The following is a 21,337-nucleotide window of genomic DNA, read 5'->3' as shown; positions in this document are numbered from 1 at the left end:
TGGAAACTCCCAGTCTCTGTCGTCATGGACTTCACGTTCTGGTGGAGAAGACAAAGAAACATCATAGAAACTAACAGAAGCATGTAATACAAAGGCAAGAAGTGATAGATGCTATGAAAATGTGAATGAGCAAGGAGACAGGAGATGCTGAAGCTTTAGAAAACAGGGCCGGTAAGGACTTCTCCAATGGGTGCTGTCTGGGCCGAGAGCTGAGGGGCCAAAAGGGGGCAAGCCACATGGGCATCTGGGCAGAAAATTTTCCAGGCAAGGAAGAACAGGCATGAAGCCTAAGGAGGGAGCGTGCTGCGTGTGTAGAGGAAGGAGCCAGGTGGCCAGTGAGTAAGGAGCGGGAACCTCAGGAAGCAAGGGGGTCCGGGCACAGCATACTGAATCTCACAGCCCAGGACGAGGGTCTGGACCGGAGGGCTCTGAGAGGGAAGGTGCCCTGGCCATTCTAACCCCACCTCTAACACCTTCGTTTTCTCAGTCTCCTCTCCTCTCTGAGCGAGCAGTCCAGGGGTGATTTGCTTGGTCTTTATGTCCTGCCTTCTGATCTCCCAAACATGGTTATGAGGCACCTTTCCAATTCAGCTGGGTCCCACTTCTAAAGCCAAAATGATACTTTGAAAGAATCAGACACGAATAAATCCAAAGTTCTTCTTCCAGCCGTTAATTCCAAATAAGCCTTGACACGGACCAGCCTTGAGGGATGTAACTACCAAGCAGGTAGCCCCCGCTTTTCGGGAATATGCATTCTAGATGTGCAATTCCCTTAGCAACTTTCTCAGCTTTTTCACATGATTTTATTTTTGTCTTTAGAAGTTTCACTCTGTGCTTTTGCCATAAGCTTCTCCGACCTTCTCGGGGATGCTGTGACTGCTTGTCCGTCTGTGAGAGCTATAGTGCTAGGCTCAGGGAACTTGCACACCTGCCCTTGGTTTTAGAGCACTGGGTGCCTTTCAGGAGGCTGGTGGAGCGCCTCTCCGTCCAGCCGAAGGGTGTCATCATATCCAGGGGGAGGTGCGCAAAGGCAGCCTGAGAGCCCGGGCTGGGGTCAAGGGAAGACTCAAATCTCCTCTCTTTAGACAACTCATTAAAGTTCCCAGTGTGACAGATGGGAGCCTGGGACAGCTCAGACAGGGACGTTCTCTCTTCTCCTAGACCTGGTGTGGGGCTAACCCCTTGGAGAACCTCATGCCACCCTCAGTGGTAGAAAATGCATCCACTTCTTGGTAACAGCTACTCATTCTATGTGCTCTTCTGGTTTTTCTGCTTGTTCAGAAGAAAACTGTAATGGGTTGAATGTGGCCTTCAAGATGTATGTTCACATCCCATCCTTTGAAAACCCATGAATATGACCTTATTCGGACAAAGCGTCCTTCAGATGTAAAGAAGTTAAGGATCCCAAGACAGGATCTAGGGTGAGCTTTAAATCCAACGACTAATGTCCTTTTAAGAAGAAAAAGGGAGAAGGAGATGTGAGCCCCAGACACACAGAGGGAAGACCGTGGAAATCCACGGTCCATATGACCGTGGAAACAGAGATTGGGGAAGTGCAGCTTCAAGCCAGGAGGTCATCAGAAGCTGCAAGAGACAAAGGTGGGCTCTCCCCTAGAGCCTCCGGAGGGAGTGTGGTCCTGACAGCACCTTCACCATAGACGTCTGTCCCCACAACCATGAAGGAGTCCATTTCCGTTGCTTTTAGCCACCATGTTTGTTGTCATTTCTTATCAGACTAATATAGGGACCTAAAACTCAGGCTTGTCCTGAATATATTTTCCCTGACAGTTTCCAGAAAAAGGGAAGGGGAAAGTTCTCACCCTGATATACCAATATAAGAGTCAGTGAGGACCATTCTGGAAGGTCTAACCCCTGCCTTGCCCCAGACTCTGGAGTCAGCCTCTGGGTCCTGATGTTCTCCTCTTCCCTTTCCTCTCCATTCACTCACGATGTCAGAAACACTTTCGGTTTGTTTTCCATTTTACATGTTATCTTTAAAAATTACTTTTAATACACAGGTATTCTGACATAACAATTTATGAGCTTTTGTACACATGCCCGTGCTACAAAATGATTAATTGAGCGTTGTATGTTTTTATCAAAGGAAACAACACAGAGATTTCTCCAAAGTCCTGTTTGACTAAAGATGATTAATTTTAATTTTCACATGAGCGGCATAATGCTATTAATCATTTAATATGTTTAATCATAATCTCTGTAATTCCTAATTAGGTTTATTAAGCTGAAACATCCAGCAGTTATGTACAAATCCAAATCTAAGTTTCTTTTTTGGGATGTGAAGGAGCTTGTTTTAATTTGCGTTTGAACAGCAGCTGCTAACCGGAGGGAAGAAATGGACTGTAACCTGGGGTCTCAGCTGCTGTGTCTGCAAACCTAGAGTCTTAGGTCACAGCACTAAGACCCCAATCGCATGATTCAAGGACATCTCCGGGTCTTGGTTGTATAACCAAACATCATGTTACCAACAGAAAAAACACAGCTCCCTGCTCTGTTTGGGCCTGGCTGTTATATACAATATTGTATTCGACTATCACTTAAAGACACAAAGTGGACCATTCCTTCATCCTTCGTTCGTTACCTTATTGATACACTTGGAATCCCTTCACCTGTTCAGTCAGTGATTCAACCAGCCTTCTGGCCTGTGTTTACCATTTGTCGGCCATGGCTCAGCCCCGATGTCACATGCTGGTCACACCGCACCCCGCGATGATCCATAAGTGGCTCCTCTTAGTGTTTATCATGAAATATGGTCTTGCTGTGCACACAGGGCCCTTTCTGATGCAACCCCCCCACCTCCCTCTGCACTGTGCTGTTCTGTCTGTCCTTCCTTCATGTGTGCCCACCGACCGTGACACTAAGGGGTCCATGTACTCCCCTGAATCCAGAACCGGATTTCACCTCTGCGTCTTTGCCTGTGCTTTGCCCTCTGCTGGTATAGCATCAGCCCCCTTCATCTCTTCTGTTAGACGTCTCCCCCGAAAATGTAACCGCCAGAATTGGCAGGCCTCCCAGAACATCCAGCTGTGCAGCGTGTCCCTGATTTATGTTTCCTCAGCCCTCTGTGAGTCACTCTGACCCCAGCCTCACAACTCTCTCTTCTCTTCTTTCTCGTGCATGGAACTGGGTACGGCGTGTGTTGGGAGGACTAACTTATGTGTCCAATATATAGTAGTTGCTCAGTAAAAACGTGCTTAACAAGCAAATGAGAACTTTTCCTTTGTATGTTTCCTGAGAGAGGCTTTTTCCCTCCTTGTCTTGACATTTTAAGAAAAAGTCACCATCACTCTAAAAAATTGCCTTCCATTTATTGAGTTCATGTGCCAAGAACTCTACCGAGCTGGCCTGTATTACTGCATTCAGTCTTCAGAGAGCCTTAGAAGGTGTGTACTATTACTGTTATTACTCGTTTTCCATGTTAGAAGACCGTCACCACCCTCCTCCTGATTCCACTCCAACAGCACAGACAAAATGACCAAGTGCAATGTTGGCGTTGTCATGACATAGCACTTCGAACCTGCGGATCATCGGATGGGGTTTTGGATACCAAACTGGCTTGAAAGAGTAGTCTGCCAGCTTCTGGGAAGTCTTAGCTTCAAAATGCAATTCAGAGGGTATTAGGAAGGAGAATGCAAATGAAGTCTGTCAATAAATACAAGGATTGTCGAGAAAGTCACTAATAATGCCCATGTTATGGTGGTATATATAATATATAAACCATATTTACATAAAGCATTTGTATTTATAGGCATATGTAAAAACATTTTTATATATAAAAAACATATAATTTATATATATTTTTTACTTTGTGAAGTTGTGTCCTCTGTATCTTTATTATCTTACACCTGCCTGATTGCATTGATAGTTTTGTCCCAGGTATATGCTTCTAAATTGTTTAAAAGTGGGTGAGGCCAATTTCTCCCTCATAAATTGGAAGGTCTTCCACATAGGTTTTCCATTACAGTTTTGGAGAAGCAAGTAACTGACGTGGATGGCATCACCTGCCACCCAGAGGCAATAGATGCTAATTGCAGAGAAAGTATCTAGAAGCATCTCTATTACCAAGAGTATGGGAATGGCTATGACACCAAATGTTACTATGACTTTTTTCCTGGTTCCTGCCTGTATATGTGCCGGTTATATCATGTTGTCCAGGCTTTTATTTTAGCAAGAGCGGGAAGCAGACTAATGAGTTATGCTGATAGCATAACCTTATTGACACCAATATAATCCATAAAATGTTCTCGAGTTGTTCTAGATCCATGCTGTCAGACATGGAAACCACTAGCCACAAGTGGCTACTGAGTACTTGAAATGTGGCTAGTACGAAGGAAAAGCTGGATTTTACATTTTACTTAATTTTAATTCGTGCAAATTTAAATAGCCACATGGGGTCAGCTGTCATGGACAGCACAGGCCCACACAACCAAGAAACAAGAAGGTAAAACCTTTAAAAAAAAAATTAAGTCAATCAGATGGTTACCTGGGGTGCAAAACACCAAACAGCCTTCTGTAAATAAATGCTTTATTACATTTGCTACTGTTTTACCTGGACAGTCCCAACAATTATGCAGACATATCTTAAGAGGTTGGACACATTTGATTGGCTGCTGAAACTCCCCCAACACCTCCACACCCACTACCCCTCCCCTTGCTTTGTTTTTCTCCACGGTGCTCTCCTTCTACCAGCTCCATATTTATTCATTAATAAGCTTATTGCTTCCTCCACTCACACCCTCCCTAGAAGAACTACTCTCCGTGGGGGCAGGGTTTTGTCTGCTTTGCTCGCTGCTGAATCCCAGATCCACCTTGGGCTCTGAGAGAATGTTCAATAAATACTTGCTGAATGGATGAATGAATGAATGGCCCAGCAGCTCCTTCCTTGTCCTTGTTCTTTTGTTCCAGCATTTTCCTACCATGTACAGGAAGCTAAAGCACATTGGAAAGAGCATACAGGTCCACTCAGAGCCTCTTTACTCTTGTCCTTTTAGCAGACAGATGACGCAGCACCAACGGATGGCCAGCCCCAGACACAACCTTCTGAAAACACAGAAAACAAGTCCCAGCCCAAGCGGCTGCACGTCTCCAACATCCCCTTCAGGTTCCGGGATCCGGACCTCCGACAAATGTTTGGCGTAAGTAGCGCGTTTCTCCTCTGCAGTATCTGCACTGGGGTCCCCAGAGCCCTCTCCTCCTCATGTAAGTTCTTGGTATTTATAACATGAAGGTGAGATGTTTACATGGGGGTAAAGAAAGGCATGTTAGACCCTAGTCTGTGGGTGTATTGTGGCCAGAATCTCTTTATGATTTTAGTATAAATGTCTTTGTAGAGGTTCACCATGGTCCCGCTTTGCATATGGTCTTATCCTAATTAGTAACTGGAAAATTGAATGGAAAATGAGCTCTCGGATAAAATAGCATTGAGAGAAACCCGCTGAAGATCCCAGATCAAGTGGCCCAGGACCCCGTGTCATGGACAAAATAATGTTTTGTGTCCTTTGGGTTCTTCTTTCTTTCATAGTTGCCAAAGTTATCATGACCTATTCCTGCATACCTCACTCTTTCCCAGGCACTGTGCATTTAGATTTCAGAGGCAGCTTTAGAGAATAATGACTTCTGCTTAAAGCTTCATTGAAAAGCAAAACAAAGAAAGCTAGAGATCTCTAAGTCTGACTTGCATGGTGCAGTATACACTCTCCCTCAACCAGTGATGAGGATTCACAGGCTCTCATTGTGACGTTCTCTGCCACAGATGACAGCCTTGCCCAGCTACCATGATTGCAACGCACAGCAGGGCAGAAACCACCATCAATCCAGAGACAATAGATGATAGGGTTGCTTCCTCATGGGACATGATGACTCGGATTCTTTTTCTGGATCAAATCTTGTACTGTCCACCTTGAGAAGGAATGAGTTAGGCATGTCTCGGGCTCTGAAGGACAAAACTCTGACAGGTCTTAGATATCCTTAGCGGGTTTTGTTTTGTTTTGTTTTTTGCAAATGTAGTCAGCGTATCTGTCCATGACATCCATCCCAGCACTGATGGGAGGTGTCTGTGGATTCCATGAACAGACCTCCATCCTTAGCATTTGACTTAGAGTAAAGGTTGGCCGCCTGGAGATTGTTCCTCTAAGACTTTATGGATGGATGCAAATATTACAGAAGAAATAAGAAGGGGCCCAACTTTAATGCCGAATCCTGGGCCAAGTAGACCTCATTCCCCCAATGCAAATGGGAGCCCTGGTTCATGACTCTGCGATTGTGGGGTTCGCTTGCGTGCACCTCCTATTTCTTTACCATGCATGATGTTTATCAAGTCTGCATCTGACACAAAGGAAGAACTAGCGTCCTAATATTCAGATACCCAGACTTGAATCCTGACATTTCGGAGGAAAAGGTCAGCTTCTGCACTTTTATCTCTCTCGTTTGGTAATAACCTTGAGTTGAGCCCTCTAACTCTTGCAGAGTAGAGATACCCTCGGGCACTCTCAGGTCAAAGATGACTTTGAAAAGTGCAGAGCATTCAAAGTGAAAGTGGAGGTTAAGTGTGTATAAAGCAGTGAGACCGGGTTTGAATGATGGGCAGCCAGAGGAATTAGATTCCTTTTGCCACGTCAGGTTAGAAAGTCTTGCTCCGCAGTCCATCTTTACTCGTCAGGTGTCACTGGGAGGTTGGCTTTGAATGTGGCCCTCTTAATGACCATCCTGGTGCTCTTTTACGGTGTCACTCACTGCACCGCAGCCCACCCCAGCTCCCAATCCCGAGGGTGCTCTTCCCTCCCTGGTCTTCTCGGTTCTCTTGAAAGTCACCGGAGGACTACCCAGCCAAGTCAGAGAGGTACTAGAAATAATCCACAGCTGGAACTCCCAAAGATGGTATCCTGCTTGCATGGATATCTGAGCCTCTCTGTTCTTACCGGGCGAGGGCAAGCAGTGCAGAGCAAGATCTTGCCAAAGATTGAACGTCCTACCCAGTTGTGAAACCATGATCCAAATCCACTGGTTTCAGAGCCAGTTTTTGTAAAAGTCAAGATTTCCAAGTAACTGACAAGGCATCAGCTTGACAAGATGATAGATACGCTTAGTATCAATTAAGAAAATGTGGCATACATTCAGAAATATTGAAATTAATTTCGTTCCTCACAAACAGCATCTGTGTTCATTTTTAAAATATGCAAGAATTTTTTAATGAGTTTCTGCTATAAAAATTTGGGGGCACATACAGATTCCTGGATTTTTTGTACTAATGCTGAGGCCTTGGTTTACAACTACTCTTCTGAAGAAATGGAATTTAAATACTAAAAATCTGTCCTTCCCAGCCAAGCATTGGTGGTGGCAATCCCATTCTGGTTATATGATTCATTTAGTGGCATGAATCACATTGAAAGGCATCTGTAAACATTCTGATTGGCTCCCCACACTCCAGTTGAGAGAATTAAGTGTGGTTTCTTCTTACTGGTCATACTTAACTGTAAGAAAAGACATTTTGATTCCAGTTCAGTCTTTTCCAAGTCATCTGGACATGAGATCTCTTCTCTCCTTTTATTGCTGTATTTTGCTTTTGCCCCTTCACTTTGGTTGGGGCTAGAATGGGGGTGATTATAGAGAAAAACCCTCTCAAAGATTTCTGTGATTTTCTCCTTTGTCTCTTTTGTTAAATGCGACCATGGGGATTTGAAACCCAAACCAAAGCAAGACAAAAAAGGAAGCTCCTTTCTCCAGCAGCCTAAAACCTAACCATGTTCATAGCAACTTTTGCAACCATTAAAAATTCAGCTGTGAAGTTTGCAATTTCTGCAGGCCTAATGGTCACTGCAGATGCCTCGCATTTTGTTTTTAATTTGTGGCTTCAGGGGGACCGTTCATTGAGATTTTGGCTACCTTTCTTCTACCATGTTCTTCAATACTTGAAATTCTTTACTTCCTCCTCCTTTGGAAGCATTTGTTCTAGTGTTTGGCATTAAATCTTCTAACTATTCATAGATTTTCTCCCTTCCTTCCCCCCTTCCTTCCTTCCTTCCTTCCTTCCTTCCCTCCCTCCCTCCCTCCCTCCCTCCAAGGTGGAACATTCCTTGGTCAAGAAGTTATGTGGCCACAGTGGAGCCAGAGTCTTTTTACAACACCAGTTGGGCTGCAAGTGAACAGATCGGGGCGTTGGTTCTGGATGTTTCCCTGAGAGAAATGTTGGTTTTGGCCTGGCTACTTCATTCTTGAGCTCTGTCCTCATTTCAGGGAGCATTCATGAGGGTGTGCGTCCTTTATGTTTGAATTCTTGATGATCCCATGAAAGGAATGGGTGGATTTCCCAAATTGATTATAATGGCTTGCTCTTGGACAGAATGGTTCTTTAACCTAACATCTAAAATTTGCACATATCTGGGTTTTGGGTGAGAGAGGTGGTTATGATATATGCAGACCACTGACACGACACATTGCATCATAGAACTGTTTTCAGAAGTAGCTACTCAGTGAGTGTAGGATTCAAATTTGCACAATACCCTTGTTGACGTCACAGCCTTGCTTTGGATATAGACCCTCTAGGCATGAATATGATCTACTGAAGTCACTCATTATTGTCATCCCAAAACAGACCACATGACTTCCAGAGCAATGCAAAAGAAGCTTTCACGATCACCTTTTTAGTAACAACATAGAGAGGCCTGCACCTTTGGCGTTAATACCAAATTCCATGCACCGTGCTGTTATAACAAGTGCGGCCTTTCTTTTTTTTTGGACCTGACATGGTGCCTCCCATATCTGCATTCCACACATGAAACCAAACCTAAGAAAACTGAGATGATGCCTTTTCTTCGCCTCTGTGTGTGCTCTTTGAACTAACCTTTACTTTCATGTTTTATGCTGTATCCACTGAGCGTCTTCCACAGTTTTTCAGAGAAATATTATTTGATGAGACTGTCTCGAAATGCCTGGTACGTATTCACCCCAGTGCATGATGCCTAGAAGCTTCCGGATTTTATTCTCGATACCGCTATTGAGACACCTTGCGTGCATCCCGAGACATTGTCGAACGCGGCTGCACATGGGTGTTGAGCAAACTAATGCGAGTTACGTCTGCGAGTCATGTCTATTTAGACTGAACATGTGCCAGCTGTGTTTACATCATTAGCACCAAACTTCCCAATTAAACTGTTGATACGATAAATATAGTACGCAACTGTCTTAGGAATGGGGCTCCTATCAGCGTTCTTCTCACTGCTCGTTTCACTGGTTCTGAGAATCACTCACCCAATGGCAACTGCCAGAGAGGCAAATATTTAAGACCATTTCAGGGCATATGGTGTCATTGTTTCATTTAGGGAATGACACATGCTAGGATTACTTCTTGATTGGTTGGTTCTGTCTCAACCACATCTTGTTTTAAAGGGAGTGTTTTCGTGTTGACTGCTTAGAGAATGTTCCATAGATGGCATTGGCTTCCTGGTTTGGGGGAGTCCTTTTCAAGCTTCCCTGTTCATAAATAGGTGTGCTTTCATGCTCTTAGGCCTGAAATAAATATGACAGCATCGGTGTGGACTGAATAGTCTAAGGAGGTCATATCAAAATCACTGCTTCTGAGGACTTTACAAACTGGAGGAGTTGTTACTATGAAATTCAGTTCACCTTTCACTGGCAAATCCTGCATTTCCCAAATCTGAAAGTTTTCTTCTATTTTTAATGACTTTCTCTGCCCAGATCCAGGGCACTGAAAATGCTCTGTAGAATATTCTCTTGACCAAAAGGAAATTAGAGTGTCCACAAATTGCAGGGTGAGTTAGCTGCAAGTTTCTTGGTATTTCCGTCATACCTGCTGGTGATGTAGTCCTCCCCTCTCCTCTCCCAGCTGAGCTCTTCTTCGTTTCTTCTTATCCTTTTACTTCTCCGGGAAGAAGAGAAGCACGTCCATCCGCTCAGCAAGACAAATTGAATCCACAGTCCCCTGACCACGTCCATATCCTGAGGGATGGACACATTTCCATGGCATAGCTTTGGGTTTCCTTTTTCTCCGAGTCAGAACTACTTCTGTTTCAAGATTTTAAGCTCTTTCTCTTCACCTGGAGTGTGCCTATCTTTTTTTCTGTCTTTCCAAGGTAGGTAGATTTATTTGTATGTTCCAGAGAATAGCCTCTGTAGGTTTCAAATAATTTTTTTTCTCGAATCTTAGTAGGACCCCCTTGACACTTATTCTCAGGGTCCCTCCCTCCCCGTATCCTATGACTGAAGCCCGGTGGTCAGGGGAGCTCCCTCTGGTTCTCTGTGTTCTAAGCATTTGTTCCTTTTCTGTCCCCCCCCTCCCAACCACTCTGGCCTCTGCTACATGAAGACTGCTTAATGCTTTCCACCTGGGGGAGAGAAACAGAACACGAATCTCCTCGGGCAATAAAGGATGTAATAAAAATCCAGGCTGCAGAAGCAAATGGAATAATACGAAAGCTCAAAGTAAAGGAAAAGGAGGATGGACGTATTCCTTCATGTGATTCTGTTTACTTTTTAATCACTAAAATGACCACTTACCCTCATTGTGCATCAGGGTAAAATCCCCATCATAGTTTTCCTGGGCTACGTCATATGCTTTTACGACACCCTCTCCAACCCGTGCACTCAAAAAATACCCATTGTATTTCATGCAGTCTAAGAGAAAGGAAAGGACTCCAGTGTCAGGAGAAAAAGATCTTGGACTATCAGATGCTTCTGGTTTGAGGGTCCACGTTCCCTTATTTTTAAAGTGTGGATCACGAATTGCTTGATGTGCATATCTCACTAGGACTACAAGATTTCGTAAATTAAAAAAAAATACAAAATGACAATCACTGAATTTGAATTTTAGATAACATATTTTATTAAGTATGTCTTAAATATTGCAAGGGATGTAATTATCCTGAAAAATTTGAAATTTAAATTTAACTAGGCATCTGTAATATAGTTGGCTGCCCTATTTGTAATCTGAAACCATGTTTCCGGGCTTGAATATGTCGAGTTGCTTTCATGTTCTATAGAGCCTATTCCTGCTAATTGTCTAAAATCTATTTGTTTGTTTAACAAAATGGAGAATCATCTTGAGAGAAGTACATTTCAGCCTCAGGGCTAATCACAGCTATGCTGGTGTCTTGATTATGATGGATGTCCACATGGTGGCTCTTGCTTTTATCTGTTTGTACTTGACTTCTCTTAATATGGCCTGGCTCTTACTGTAGCTTACACCCTTACCCTCACCACCAGATTCCGCTTGGACATTTTGCCATCAAAATCCCATCTCATCAAGGGTGCTTCTCCCAGTGGCTAGTGGAGTAGCCTAGGAGGGTCCGTTTATACATCAGCTAGTTTTAATCTTTGCTGCTCAGTGCCTGGGAAAGCAATTGTGCACACATAAAGAAAGGAAAATAGAACTAACCACCTGATAACAGATTTTGCGCAGGCCCATACTATGATGTCTCACTTGGTGGGGTATCCAGTAAAGTAGAAATCATATGTGTGGTTGTGCTTTCTCTTGGTTCAAGCACATCTCTAAGGATAAAATAACATAAAATGTCTATCCCTGATATTAAAAGAAAAAAAAAAAAACTCTGACTTGGGGTACAATTGCCAATGTGGATAATATGATTTACTCCATTTCTCTTGCTTATAAAACATTTCTATTTCTTTGCAGCAATTTGGTAAAATCTTAGATGTTGAAATTATTTTTAATGAGCGAGGCTCAAAGGTAAGCAATTTAATTTACTTTAGGATTGCTTAGCTTATTTTTAAACGTTTGCTATGGATAATGGGAAACAACTGCACTGTTTTAATTAGCACATTGTGAAAATACACTTCAGTGGGAATTCCTTTAGAGACCTCCTCCAGTTTCCAAAATGGTGGGAAATACATTGGGTTCAGTTTAAATGTATAAGGGGGTAATTTAAACTTGCTGTTTTATACCTATCTATCTATCTATTTATCTATCTATCTATATCTATATATATATATATATATCAAGTTTCCAGAGGAAAATTACCCATGCTTAAAAAATAATGTTGTTGCTACATTTTTGTTTTTCAGTGATAATTATGTTCTTTATATTAAAAAGTGAGTTGATAGTCTCATGCGCAGGTAAATATGTGATTATTCTGTATTAATAAAGTGCAGTTATTTTCCTGGGTTGTAGGGGAGAAAATTTCATATACACCAACCTTTTGAATATAATTTCATTCATTAATATATTTACCACTCCACATTTTGCAATTTGCCATTGCTTTGAATTTGTTTTTTGTTTTTGTTTTCTGTGGGGGACCAATTTTTAAGTCGATTTTTCTAGACCTAAGCATGTTAGTAAAAATCAAGGGTTATATAGAAAGGCTCCAACACCTTCAGCATGGACATATGTTGGGGGAAGAAAAGGTCCAACTCTCTCAAAGCATCCTTTCTATCAGAGGTCACCCAAATGAGGTCCCTGGACCAGCAGCACCCAGAAACGTACCAGAAATGCAAATTCTCGGGGTCCAGCCCAGACCTACTAAATCAGATGCTCAGAATGGGAGCCCAGCAACCTGTGTTTTAACAAACTTTCCAGGCCCATCTTTAAAGTTATAAACGCTGTGTTTTCCTGTTTTAGACAAATGCCAACACTTTGTCTAAATGCAAAATGCCCCTTTGCCCACTGGTGTTTTGTGGTGGCTGAAGAGTCCTCATCCCACCTGCATGCACAGAAAACTCTAGGGCTCTGTCAAAATCTTCCTTGAGGAAAAGCAGTGCGTTCAGCTTAAGAGCAGATACTGAGTGAGAACGGTCCTGTCAGCAGACTCAGAGGTTGACCTCAATGGCCAGAAAGTGACCCTTTTCAATAACTCTGCCTGGTTTCTAGAGCGCCAGTCACCAGGCTGTCAGGAATTCTAAGCTCCCTTCTTGTATCCCCAGACTGTGGAAGTGGATATTGGGACAAATTGCTTATCAAATACAGAGAGATACTGGATTGAGCCCCGTAACTTTCCTCACGTAGGCAATTTGGGACAAAAGTAAGTATCCAGGAGGATTACAAGGAGAGCTGGTTTTCTCTAAGGGGCCAAATGCCAGCTCTCCTGGGCACAGCAACCACCTCCTTCCCATGAAGCAAACAAATGGGTGTATTATTTCCTGGGCAATCTGCGCCTTTTCCCTCCTGAATAGGGTGATGTGGCTTGATGCGAGGGAAGAAATTCCAGTATTCTCTTCTCCACGGCCAAAATGATGCTACGATATGCTGGATGAGGGAGAAAAAAAAATCAATTCTGGTTCTGCTACTGCAGGGGTTTTCTTCTCCCATAATTTCATATGTTTTAGTTATTCTTATATCAGTGGCGTGACCTCTAGAATGGGGAAACCTAAGTTAATTCTCTTTCTGCCCCTTATATGAAAGTCATTATAGGAGCTATTTCTATACCTGCAACGCAAAGTGCATTAAGAAAAAAAAGTGCGCGGGGAGCCCGGCTGGCTCAGTCAGTAGAGCCTGCGACTCTTGGTCTTGGGGTTGTGAGCTCGAGCCCCACGTTGGGTGTAGAGATTACTTTAAAAAAAAATCTTAAAAAAAATAAAAGAAAGAAAAGAAAAAAATGTGCCCAGCCTAACTAATCCTTTTCACTCAGGCCTGATGCATTCTTGACAAAATCCTAGAAAATGACCCGGAATGTTGGCCAACATTTTTGTAAGCCCAAGTCTGTAGCACTACTGCTTTTAAAGGTTTTCCTTTTTTAAATAATTTATATTTAATTTATATTTTGTCTTGTAACTTCTGCCAGTTGGAAAAAGCTGTTTAATTCCTTTTGAGAACTGTTAGGGGACATTAGAAGAATATCGTTTGCTATTTTGAAAGTACAATGGAGGTACTATTTTTAATCCTTCCTCCGTCAGGGCTGTGATTAGCCTGTCTCTGGGGCTTTAGCAGTGAACACCGTTTAAGTTTGCTGCATCCAGCGACTGACTTTGTGAACCTGCTTTTTACTTTGGATTAGGAGGCATCCAGAATAGCCTGGGTGGGTAGGCTCCCTCCGAAAGAGGTGGTCTAGCAGGTGCCGGGGGCTGACTGTTTCGGTGTGACTGGAGTGTCCTCGAGACAGTCCTTTGGGGAACTGCTAAATGGGGACAGCAGCTCACACAGGGATATTTTTCGGACTTGACATTATCCTCCGCAGGAAAGGACCTCATTTAAAGGGACATTTCCATTTAAATCGTTGAGAAACTTGAACCACTGTTACGACCTCGTGTTCATCATTTGGCACAGGAGAAGCAGCCAGGAAGCGGGTGGGCCCTTCAGAGCTAGGAGCTCACCTTCTGGCCATTCTCTTTGGAGCCGGTCCCCAAGGCAGGTCACACAGTGCTCAGTGAGTATGGCTGTGCGTTCTGGGTGTTCGGTGTGTGTGTGTGTGCGTGCGTGCCTGCGTGTGCGTGTGCGTGCCTGCGTGTGCGTATACCCTATTCAGACACAGGTTCTATCTATGTTATCCTGAGAACGTATGGCATAAATGCTCATGAGTACATGGATGGCAAGTACACAGGGAAGCCACATTTTAAAAAGATCCACCAGACTTTGAAAATGAGAATTCGATAGCATTTAGGAGTGAGAGATCCTATCATTCATTTTTCCTTTTAGGAGATTTAAAACCGTTCTCTTGAACGCTGGAATGATGTATGTGGGGGATACAGCCAGAGAGAGTTACTTCTCAATATACCCAGGAAATATACAGCCTGATCTTTGATTCAGTAGGTTATCTGTGAGGACTGGTTCCATCCCAGGTACAAGAAGATGGGTGAATCCGTGGTGAGTGAGACCAAGGTGGTCCTCATAGACTTTCCTGAGTGGTGGGGGAGACAGACCACTAAGACCAACAGCTTCAGTGGTGCGTGCTGTGCTCTGTGGCAGGGGGAGGGGCTGCTGAGAAGCCAAGCATGTGGACCGATACTGTTAGGGGTGAGAAGGCTTCTGGGAGGAAGGGGCATTGAAGCTAGGAGTGAACATTCTCATGAGTAGGAATTTCCCAGGGAAGGGAAGGAGGGAAGGGGGTCTTCTAGGGAGAGGGAGCTGCACATGCAAAGGGGAATGGGAAGAGGTGAGACGTGAAGCCCTGAGTCCCACAGAAAAATGAATCTGTAGACTCGTATCCACAGCTCCCCTCTTACAGGTAGTTCTCTGCATCAGCAACTAGAGGATTTTCATAGAGGATGAAAAGCCAGCGCACTTCTCTTTCCTGGGTGCTTTAGGGTCTTTATTTAAGTTATAAAATGTTACAGGTGCATTAATACAAAAAAGGAAGCTATCACCTAAACACACGATGAAACCAAAACAGAAAAATGACTGGGATATGGGAAAAGATCAGAATAACGATTCACGAAAGAATTTAAAATAAGCAAGTCACACTGGCCAGACGGTCCATCTCGGGATCCCCATTAGTGTGCTTTCCCAGGTGGGGCGGCATGTGTCACTGTCACCTCACCGGGTCTTTTCTCCAGCAACCTCGCGCCTTCTCTTGGCCCCACCCCTCTACGGAGGTGAGCCCTGGGAGCAGTGCTTCTCCTGAAGCAAAGAATACCTGCTCTGTGCTCTGCGAGCCCCAAGTGCTCTAGAACGTTAAGGGTTTCACATCCGGCACTGCACCCAGCTCCTGTGTTCTCAGGCCAAGTCCAGAATGTACTTCTTCCGTTCCCCTCCTTAAGGCTGAGATAAAAATATTCAGAATGTTTTTAAGAACTCCAAGTTGTGATTTCCTTGAGATAGAATTCTGACCTTGAGGCAGGATAAAGGAAGTAGCCTCAGCACTGGTTTCAAAGAGTTGCCCAGCACCTGCACTTGGCCAAGAGGGTGTTTGAAAACGGTCAGGTAACTGGTGTCACTCTCCGAATGAGAATTCTGGCAGTCTTCTTATCCCTTCTTGTCTTGGGAGGAGGTGTGACTGTCCAACGGAAGAGGTAGGACAGTCCTTTTGGTATTTGGGGACTGTGTCTGGAACAAGCACTTCTGAACCCAACTTTCTAGAATCTCAACTAGTCATCTCAGCAGCTGAAAATAAGAAGTACTGAGGCCCTCAAAAAAAAAAAAGAAAGAAAGAGAGAGGGAGAGAAGTTTAGCAGAAAATGAGAGTAAGAATAAAAGAGTCCAAGTATATTATCTTACTTCAAAACAGAATGAGAAATTGGGAATGTAGTGAACTACTTGCTTTGTAGTTTATAAACTTCACATGGGTTTCAAAACCTATTTCTATCTCCACCTTCGTGTCTCCCTGACACATATAGTGCTGATTTTAGGCCAGCGTGGTTTGCCTTGGGGTCAGACAGGAATCACAATGATGTGATTCTTCGGGATGACATTTGGCGGGTAGGTTAAATGTTCCTTTTCACTGGGCTCCGTACCTCACAGCTCTGCGGTGCTGATGACTGTTGCCCAGGGACAGCAGTGATGCCACCAAGCCGTCCATCTGTAAGACTCGGACTGTGGATTTTCTTTGCTTGCCTAGTGAGAGAATTGCCCCTGATGCAGCTAGCATCCTTATTTCCCCTATTTGTTAGATATATGACATTCTGCGCATGCTAGACAGTTTGGTTTTGAGGGGACAATGGCTGTACCCCTGCACCTAAGATCCAAACATCAACTCAGACAGATACTCATCTCTGAAACTCACTCCACTCCATAAGTAGCTCCTTGGAAGTCAGCAACATAATATTCTACCTCATACAATGACCTGGAAATTTCCTTTGATGGTGCTTAGTGATATTAGAGGCCATGAAAATGCAGTTGCTGGGCCACACAGTAGCTTTGTCAGCAGACAGATTTCTGGGCTCCACTCTGGGCTTCTGATTGGGTAGATATGTGGCTATCTAAATGTTTCATATGCTATGCCCCCCACTTCCTTTCACTGTGCAACCAAGTTTGGGACCCTCTGACCAAGAGTCAGCGCCATCAATAGAGCAAACCCTTCAAATTCTGTCTTCAGTCTATTGAAGAGCTGTTATTTCAAAACTCCTCCGTTAGCCTCGTGTATTTGGTCACTTCACATGGGCGTACCACCCGTGATGTACGAGACTAGGCATATTGGAGTATAAAGTCTTATACTGATCAAATCACAGATCCTCAGAGTGGGACATATTATAAAAGATTTTTCAGTCCAGTCCTCCAAAGTAAAGCTGCTTATTTTTTCTCTGTAGAATTCTGTCGAATAATCATTTAATGTAGCTTGAATCCATCCACAGATGGGATCTCTATAGATGAACCCATATTGACTTTGGAAAGTTCTCTCTTCAGGCAGACCATGGGCTAACACTTCTCAGACAGTATGCAAAACAAAACAAAAAACAAAGCAGTTTTTTTCCCTAGCTTTGGAAATCACTTCAGCAACCAAGTGAGAGGTTGGGAGTTAGCATTAGTTGGTTGTGACTACTTGTTATTTGTAATTACTGCCTATTTTATCAGTGAGACCGAGTATCAAACTGTCCCAACTAAGCTAAAAACCAGCATGTCCCTTTATTGAAGTTTACCCACTTGCAAATCGGAGTCCCAACACATTGCATTGTTTCACCAGAGCGAGCTGGGTGAATTTACACTGGAATGGTTTCAAAAGGTTGGTGTATATTTCTGAACAAGATGTACAAATATTTTTAGGGGTTTTAAAAATAATGTGTCATATTTTCTGTACTCTTCTTAGGAACAGTGTCAGTGAAGAAAAAAAGGTGGATTTTGACAATGTGACGTTTAGTGGGGTTGTTTTTTGAGGCTGAACTATTAAAACAGAATATGCCAGTGGCGAAGTAAAGGGTCTATTTGTTATCTATCAGTAAGAGGAGAAGTGCCCAGAGTGTTATTGTGAATAACATTCTCTTAACAAAGCTCCTTTATTTTCTACCTGTTGATTTGACAAATGAATATCAAGATAACGTCTTAGAATGTTACAATACGTACATACATTTCCCTTTTCAGTTAATGAAGTAGCCTGGGAAGTTGACAAATTCAGAAGAGTATATGTTTTTGAGGGGAGGGGGAAATATTAATATAAAAAAGCGTTACTTGAACTGTTTGCATTATTAATCAATTGATGTTTATTTCAATTCATTTCATGTGATTATTTTGTTTATTAGATCAAAGACTTTAAGATTTATTATAAAAAAAGGTCTTTCCTTTTTTTTAGGCTTCTAATTTTTATTTTTGAGAAGTAAAGGCTGTAAAATTGACAAATTTGAATAACCCTAAAATTGCATGAAGAAGAGATGTTCTTAAGACCACACGGCATGACTCTGTAGGCAATGTTAGAAGATTTTGGCATTCATTGTTGAATTTCGTGCACACGTTTTATTTTATTTTATTCTTAATTTGCATGTCAAGAAAGTGGTTCCCTTTTTTTTCCTCGTTATTTCATTTTCTTCTCTGTGAAGACACTGTAAATTTATTTTGATCTCATTTTCTTTCCGTTAGACTTATTTTCTTCTGTAGTGACATTTAGAAAGGTATTTTTGGTATCATTCTTTGAATTCTTCAGGGGTTACAGCTAACTGGTGACAGAAAAAAAATCTTGTTCACATTTGTCGCTTACTTATTGCACATCTTCGTATTCTTATAATTTCTCTAATTTGCATGTTACAGAACTGAAGCCAGGACAAGAAATAGAAATTAAAGCGAGAGAACGTTACACAGTGGTCGTTGACTGGAATAATAATCTGCATGTTGTTTTCCCCTTCTCCCTCCTGCATGCAGGGATTTGGTTTCGTAACTTTCGAAAATAGTGCCGATGCGGACAGGGCGAGGGAGAAATTACACGGCACCGTGGTAGAGGGCCGTAAAATCGAGGTGCATGTTCAAAATATTTTCCTTTACATCTTCTTTATAAATGTCTGCTTCACGCTCATTCGTTGTTCCAGATGCATCATTGTGTCTTGTATGTGACCCTACTCCCTTCTCATTGTTTATATATATACATAATATTTATATATAAAAAGGAAAACTGGCCTTACTTTTTTTAAAAATTTTACTTTATTATGTTCTTATTACTGATGAAAGGTGAATGGCAAAAGTGAGACATAAGAAGGGTTACTCTGAACTTCTTTTTTTTTTTTTTTTAATTTTCTGTGTTTTATAATTGATGGGTGCAGTAGGTTCCAAACAGTGGAGACAGTATGCAAAACAAAACAAAAAACAAAGCAGTTTCTTTTCTTTTTTTTTTCCTTTTCTTTTTATTTCCACTGCAGGGTTGACGAGGGATCCACAGTGGTGTCCAAATTGAGTCAAACGGTGAAAGCAGTAGAATTTGGAAGAACAATTGTTTTGTTTTGTTTTGTTTTTTAAATGAGAGGTCTTTGTCACTGAACCTTTCATTTTTTTGTTTAAGAAGCCAGTTTGAATCTTTGCATTCTTTTGATAATAAAGTGACTAACCAAACAGGATTTCCTGTTCAATATCTGGCCCCTCTTCACTGAAAAATAAATAAATAAATAAATAAATAAATAAATAAATAAATAAATAAAAATAAATGCTAAAATTTCGATACTCCGAATCTACTCTTTCTACCACTGGATCTCCCTCAACATGGCCACAGGGTTATATTTGTTAAAACTTAAAAAAAAAAAAAAAAAAACCAGTTAAAAATGCTTTAGTCTTTGGAGTAAGATGTTGCATATTTTGCCTTTCGTTTTCCCCCCCTCGACGATAACGCTTAGGCCCCTCACCAAACTCTCAGTAACCATGGTAACTGTATACAAACCCATGCTGGCGATGGTGGTGAATGGTAAGTGGTGAAGTCCATCTGCCGCTTCACGTATTTAGTGCTGATTATCTATATACATATATATACCACGTGGATTTTTTTGACTTGTCGTATTAAGTTTTCTTGATGCTCTATTTTTTTGGGTACCGGTACGCCTGTAATTGAGTGTACGTTCTAAGCGAGCCTGGGAGGCACTGACTGGATTGAGATATGACAGTGCACATCTTACTCAGATTGTTAACTCCATATTGTGTTAAACAATGCACCCTCTCTTTTATCCTTTTGTTAGCTGTGACTTTAAAGCTTGAATGATCTTGTTAATTCTTGCGATGTCAAAGGCTCTTGTTCCAAGTGTTGAATGCTAGATGTTGCTCTCCCGATGGTCCTTCCCTCCTAAAGTGTTGCACACGGCTAAATCTTGTTTGTCCCTTTTTTTTTTTTTTGACATTTATGTTCCCTTGTACCTTGTCTCTCCCCTCTTCTACTCCACTGCATGTTCCTTCATATGAATTTTATTTTGTGTTTAAAAATATTTATTGTTTCTGTGTTACCATGGAGTACACGCATGCTTTTAAATCTTCAATTATGCAGTTCCTTTTAATTTGCTTTTACTGTCTCCTTATTAAACTCTTTAATGATATGACATTGCTTTATTGAAATGATTTGTAAGTTAAAATGGTTATGAAGTAAATGTAATTATAAAAATGTATGATTTTGTTATGCACCTACTGCCTTTTATAAATTAAAATGCATTTTAGTTTTTTTTTTTTTTTTAATAAGTAATCACAGTCATAATGCATGCAACTAACTGAACTGTGGGCTGGCCCTGGAGGATGTGCTCATTTGAGTTTTCTATGTGCATAGGTAAATAATGCCACAGCACGCGTAATGACAAATAAAAAGACTGTGAACCCTTATACAAATGGTAAGTAGAGATCTGCCTTTTATAAGTCATCCCTAGCTCGGAATCTATTAAGTAATTTAACCAGCAAATATGTTTCAACCTGTTAGCCTTAGTGTGGCTACCTGTGTCCTCACTGCTGACCTGCTACAGTGAGCCACCTGAATCAACACGCTCTTTTTCAGTGACTACACTTATCGTGGTAAGCCCCGAGTAACGGGCAGAATTGTCAAGTCACCATGTTCTACACCTGAAACTAGTATAACACTGTATGCCAACTAGACTTCAATAATAATTTTTTAAAAGATAATTTTCACAACAGAGGTGAATTTAGTTTTCAACCTACCAGAGGTTGAAAGTGTGCATGCCCTTCCTCCAAAATCTCTCTAGAATAACCCCCATTTGGGGTGAGGTACAGTAAGTATTCAGGGATCGCCTGGGTCATTTACTTTGCTGTTATTCTAGTAAGTCAAGGGAGGATGGAGGTTTCGTTTGTTTCCTTTTTTCCCACCACAACCTCCTCGTGGATCTCTAGTCATTTCTGGAACAGGGATTGCAGAATTTGGTTCTGGCCTTGAGTCTTCTCTGGAGCTGGGAGGATTTTGAAGTGGCTTGGAGGATGCCTCCTGAGGAGCTCCATAGGATGAGTGCAGTATTTGCTTGTCTCTGGGTTGCGCAGTGCCTTTTTGAGCCAGACGAGGACGTGGCCGCATCCTGCACACCCCTTCAG

The 21,337-nt window shown here is 42.2% G+C and overlaps 1 protein-coding gene across 5 annotated transcripts in view; it reads left to right on the top strand.

Moving 5' to 3' along the window:
* The window catches only part of RBFOX1 (RNA binding fox-1 homolog 1), a 331,573-nt gene that overhangs the window by 199,670 nt on the left and 110,566 nt on the right, over positions 1 to 21,337 (top strand). For all 5 annotated transcript variants that reach the window (XM_040635353.1, XM_040635351.1, XM_040635355.1 and 2 more), the window contains 4 exons: positions 5,010 to 5,153; positions 11,663 to 11,716; positions 18,701 to 18,793; positions 20,571 to 20,631. In XM_040635353.1, the coding sequence (XP_040491287.1) occupies positions 5,010 to 5,153; positions 11,663 to 11,716; positions 18,701 to 18,793; positions 20,571 to 20,631 (352 nt within the window). The remainder of the gene's footprint in view (positions 1 to 5,009; positions 5,154 to 11,662; positions 11,717 to 18,700; positions 18,794 to 20,570; positions 20,632 to 21,337) is intronic.

Source organism: Ursus maritimus, unplaced genomic scaffold, assembly GCF_017311325.1.
Source record: "Ursus maritimus isolate PB19 unplaced genomic scaffold, ASM1731132v1 scaffold_2, whole genome shotgun sequence".
In the NCBI taxonomy this organism is placed as follows: Eukaryota; Metazoa; Chordata; class Mammalia; order Carnivora; family Ursidae; genus Ursus; species Ursus maritimus.
Note: the sequence above shows the minus strand (reverse complement) of the source record. Positions and strands in the feature narration are given on the sequence as shown.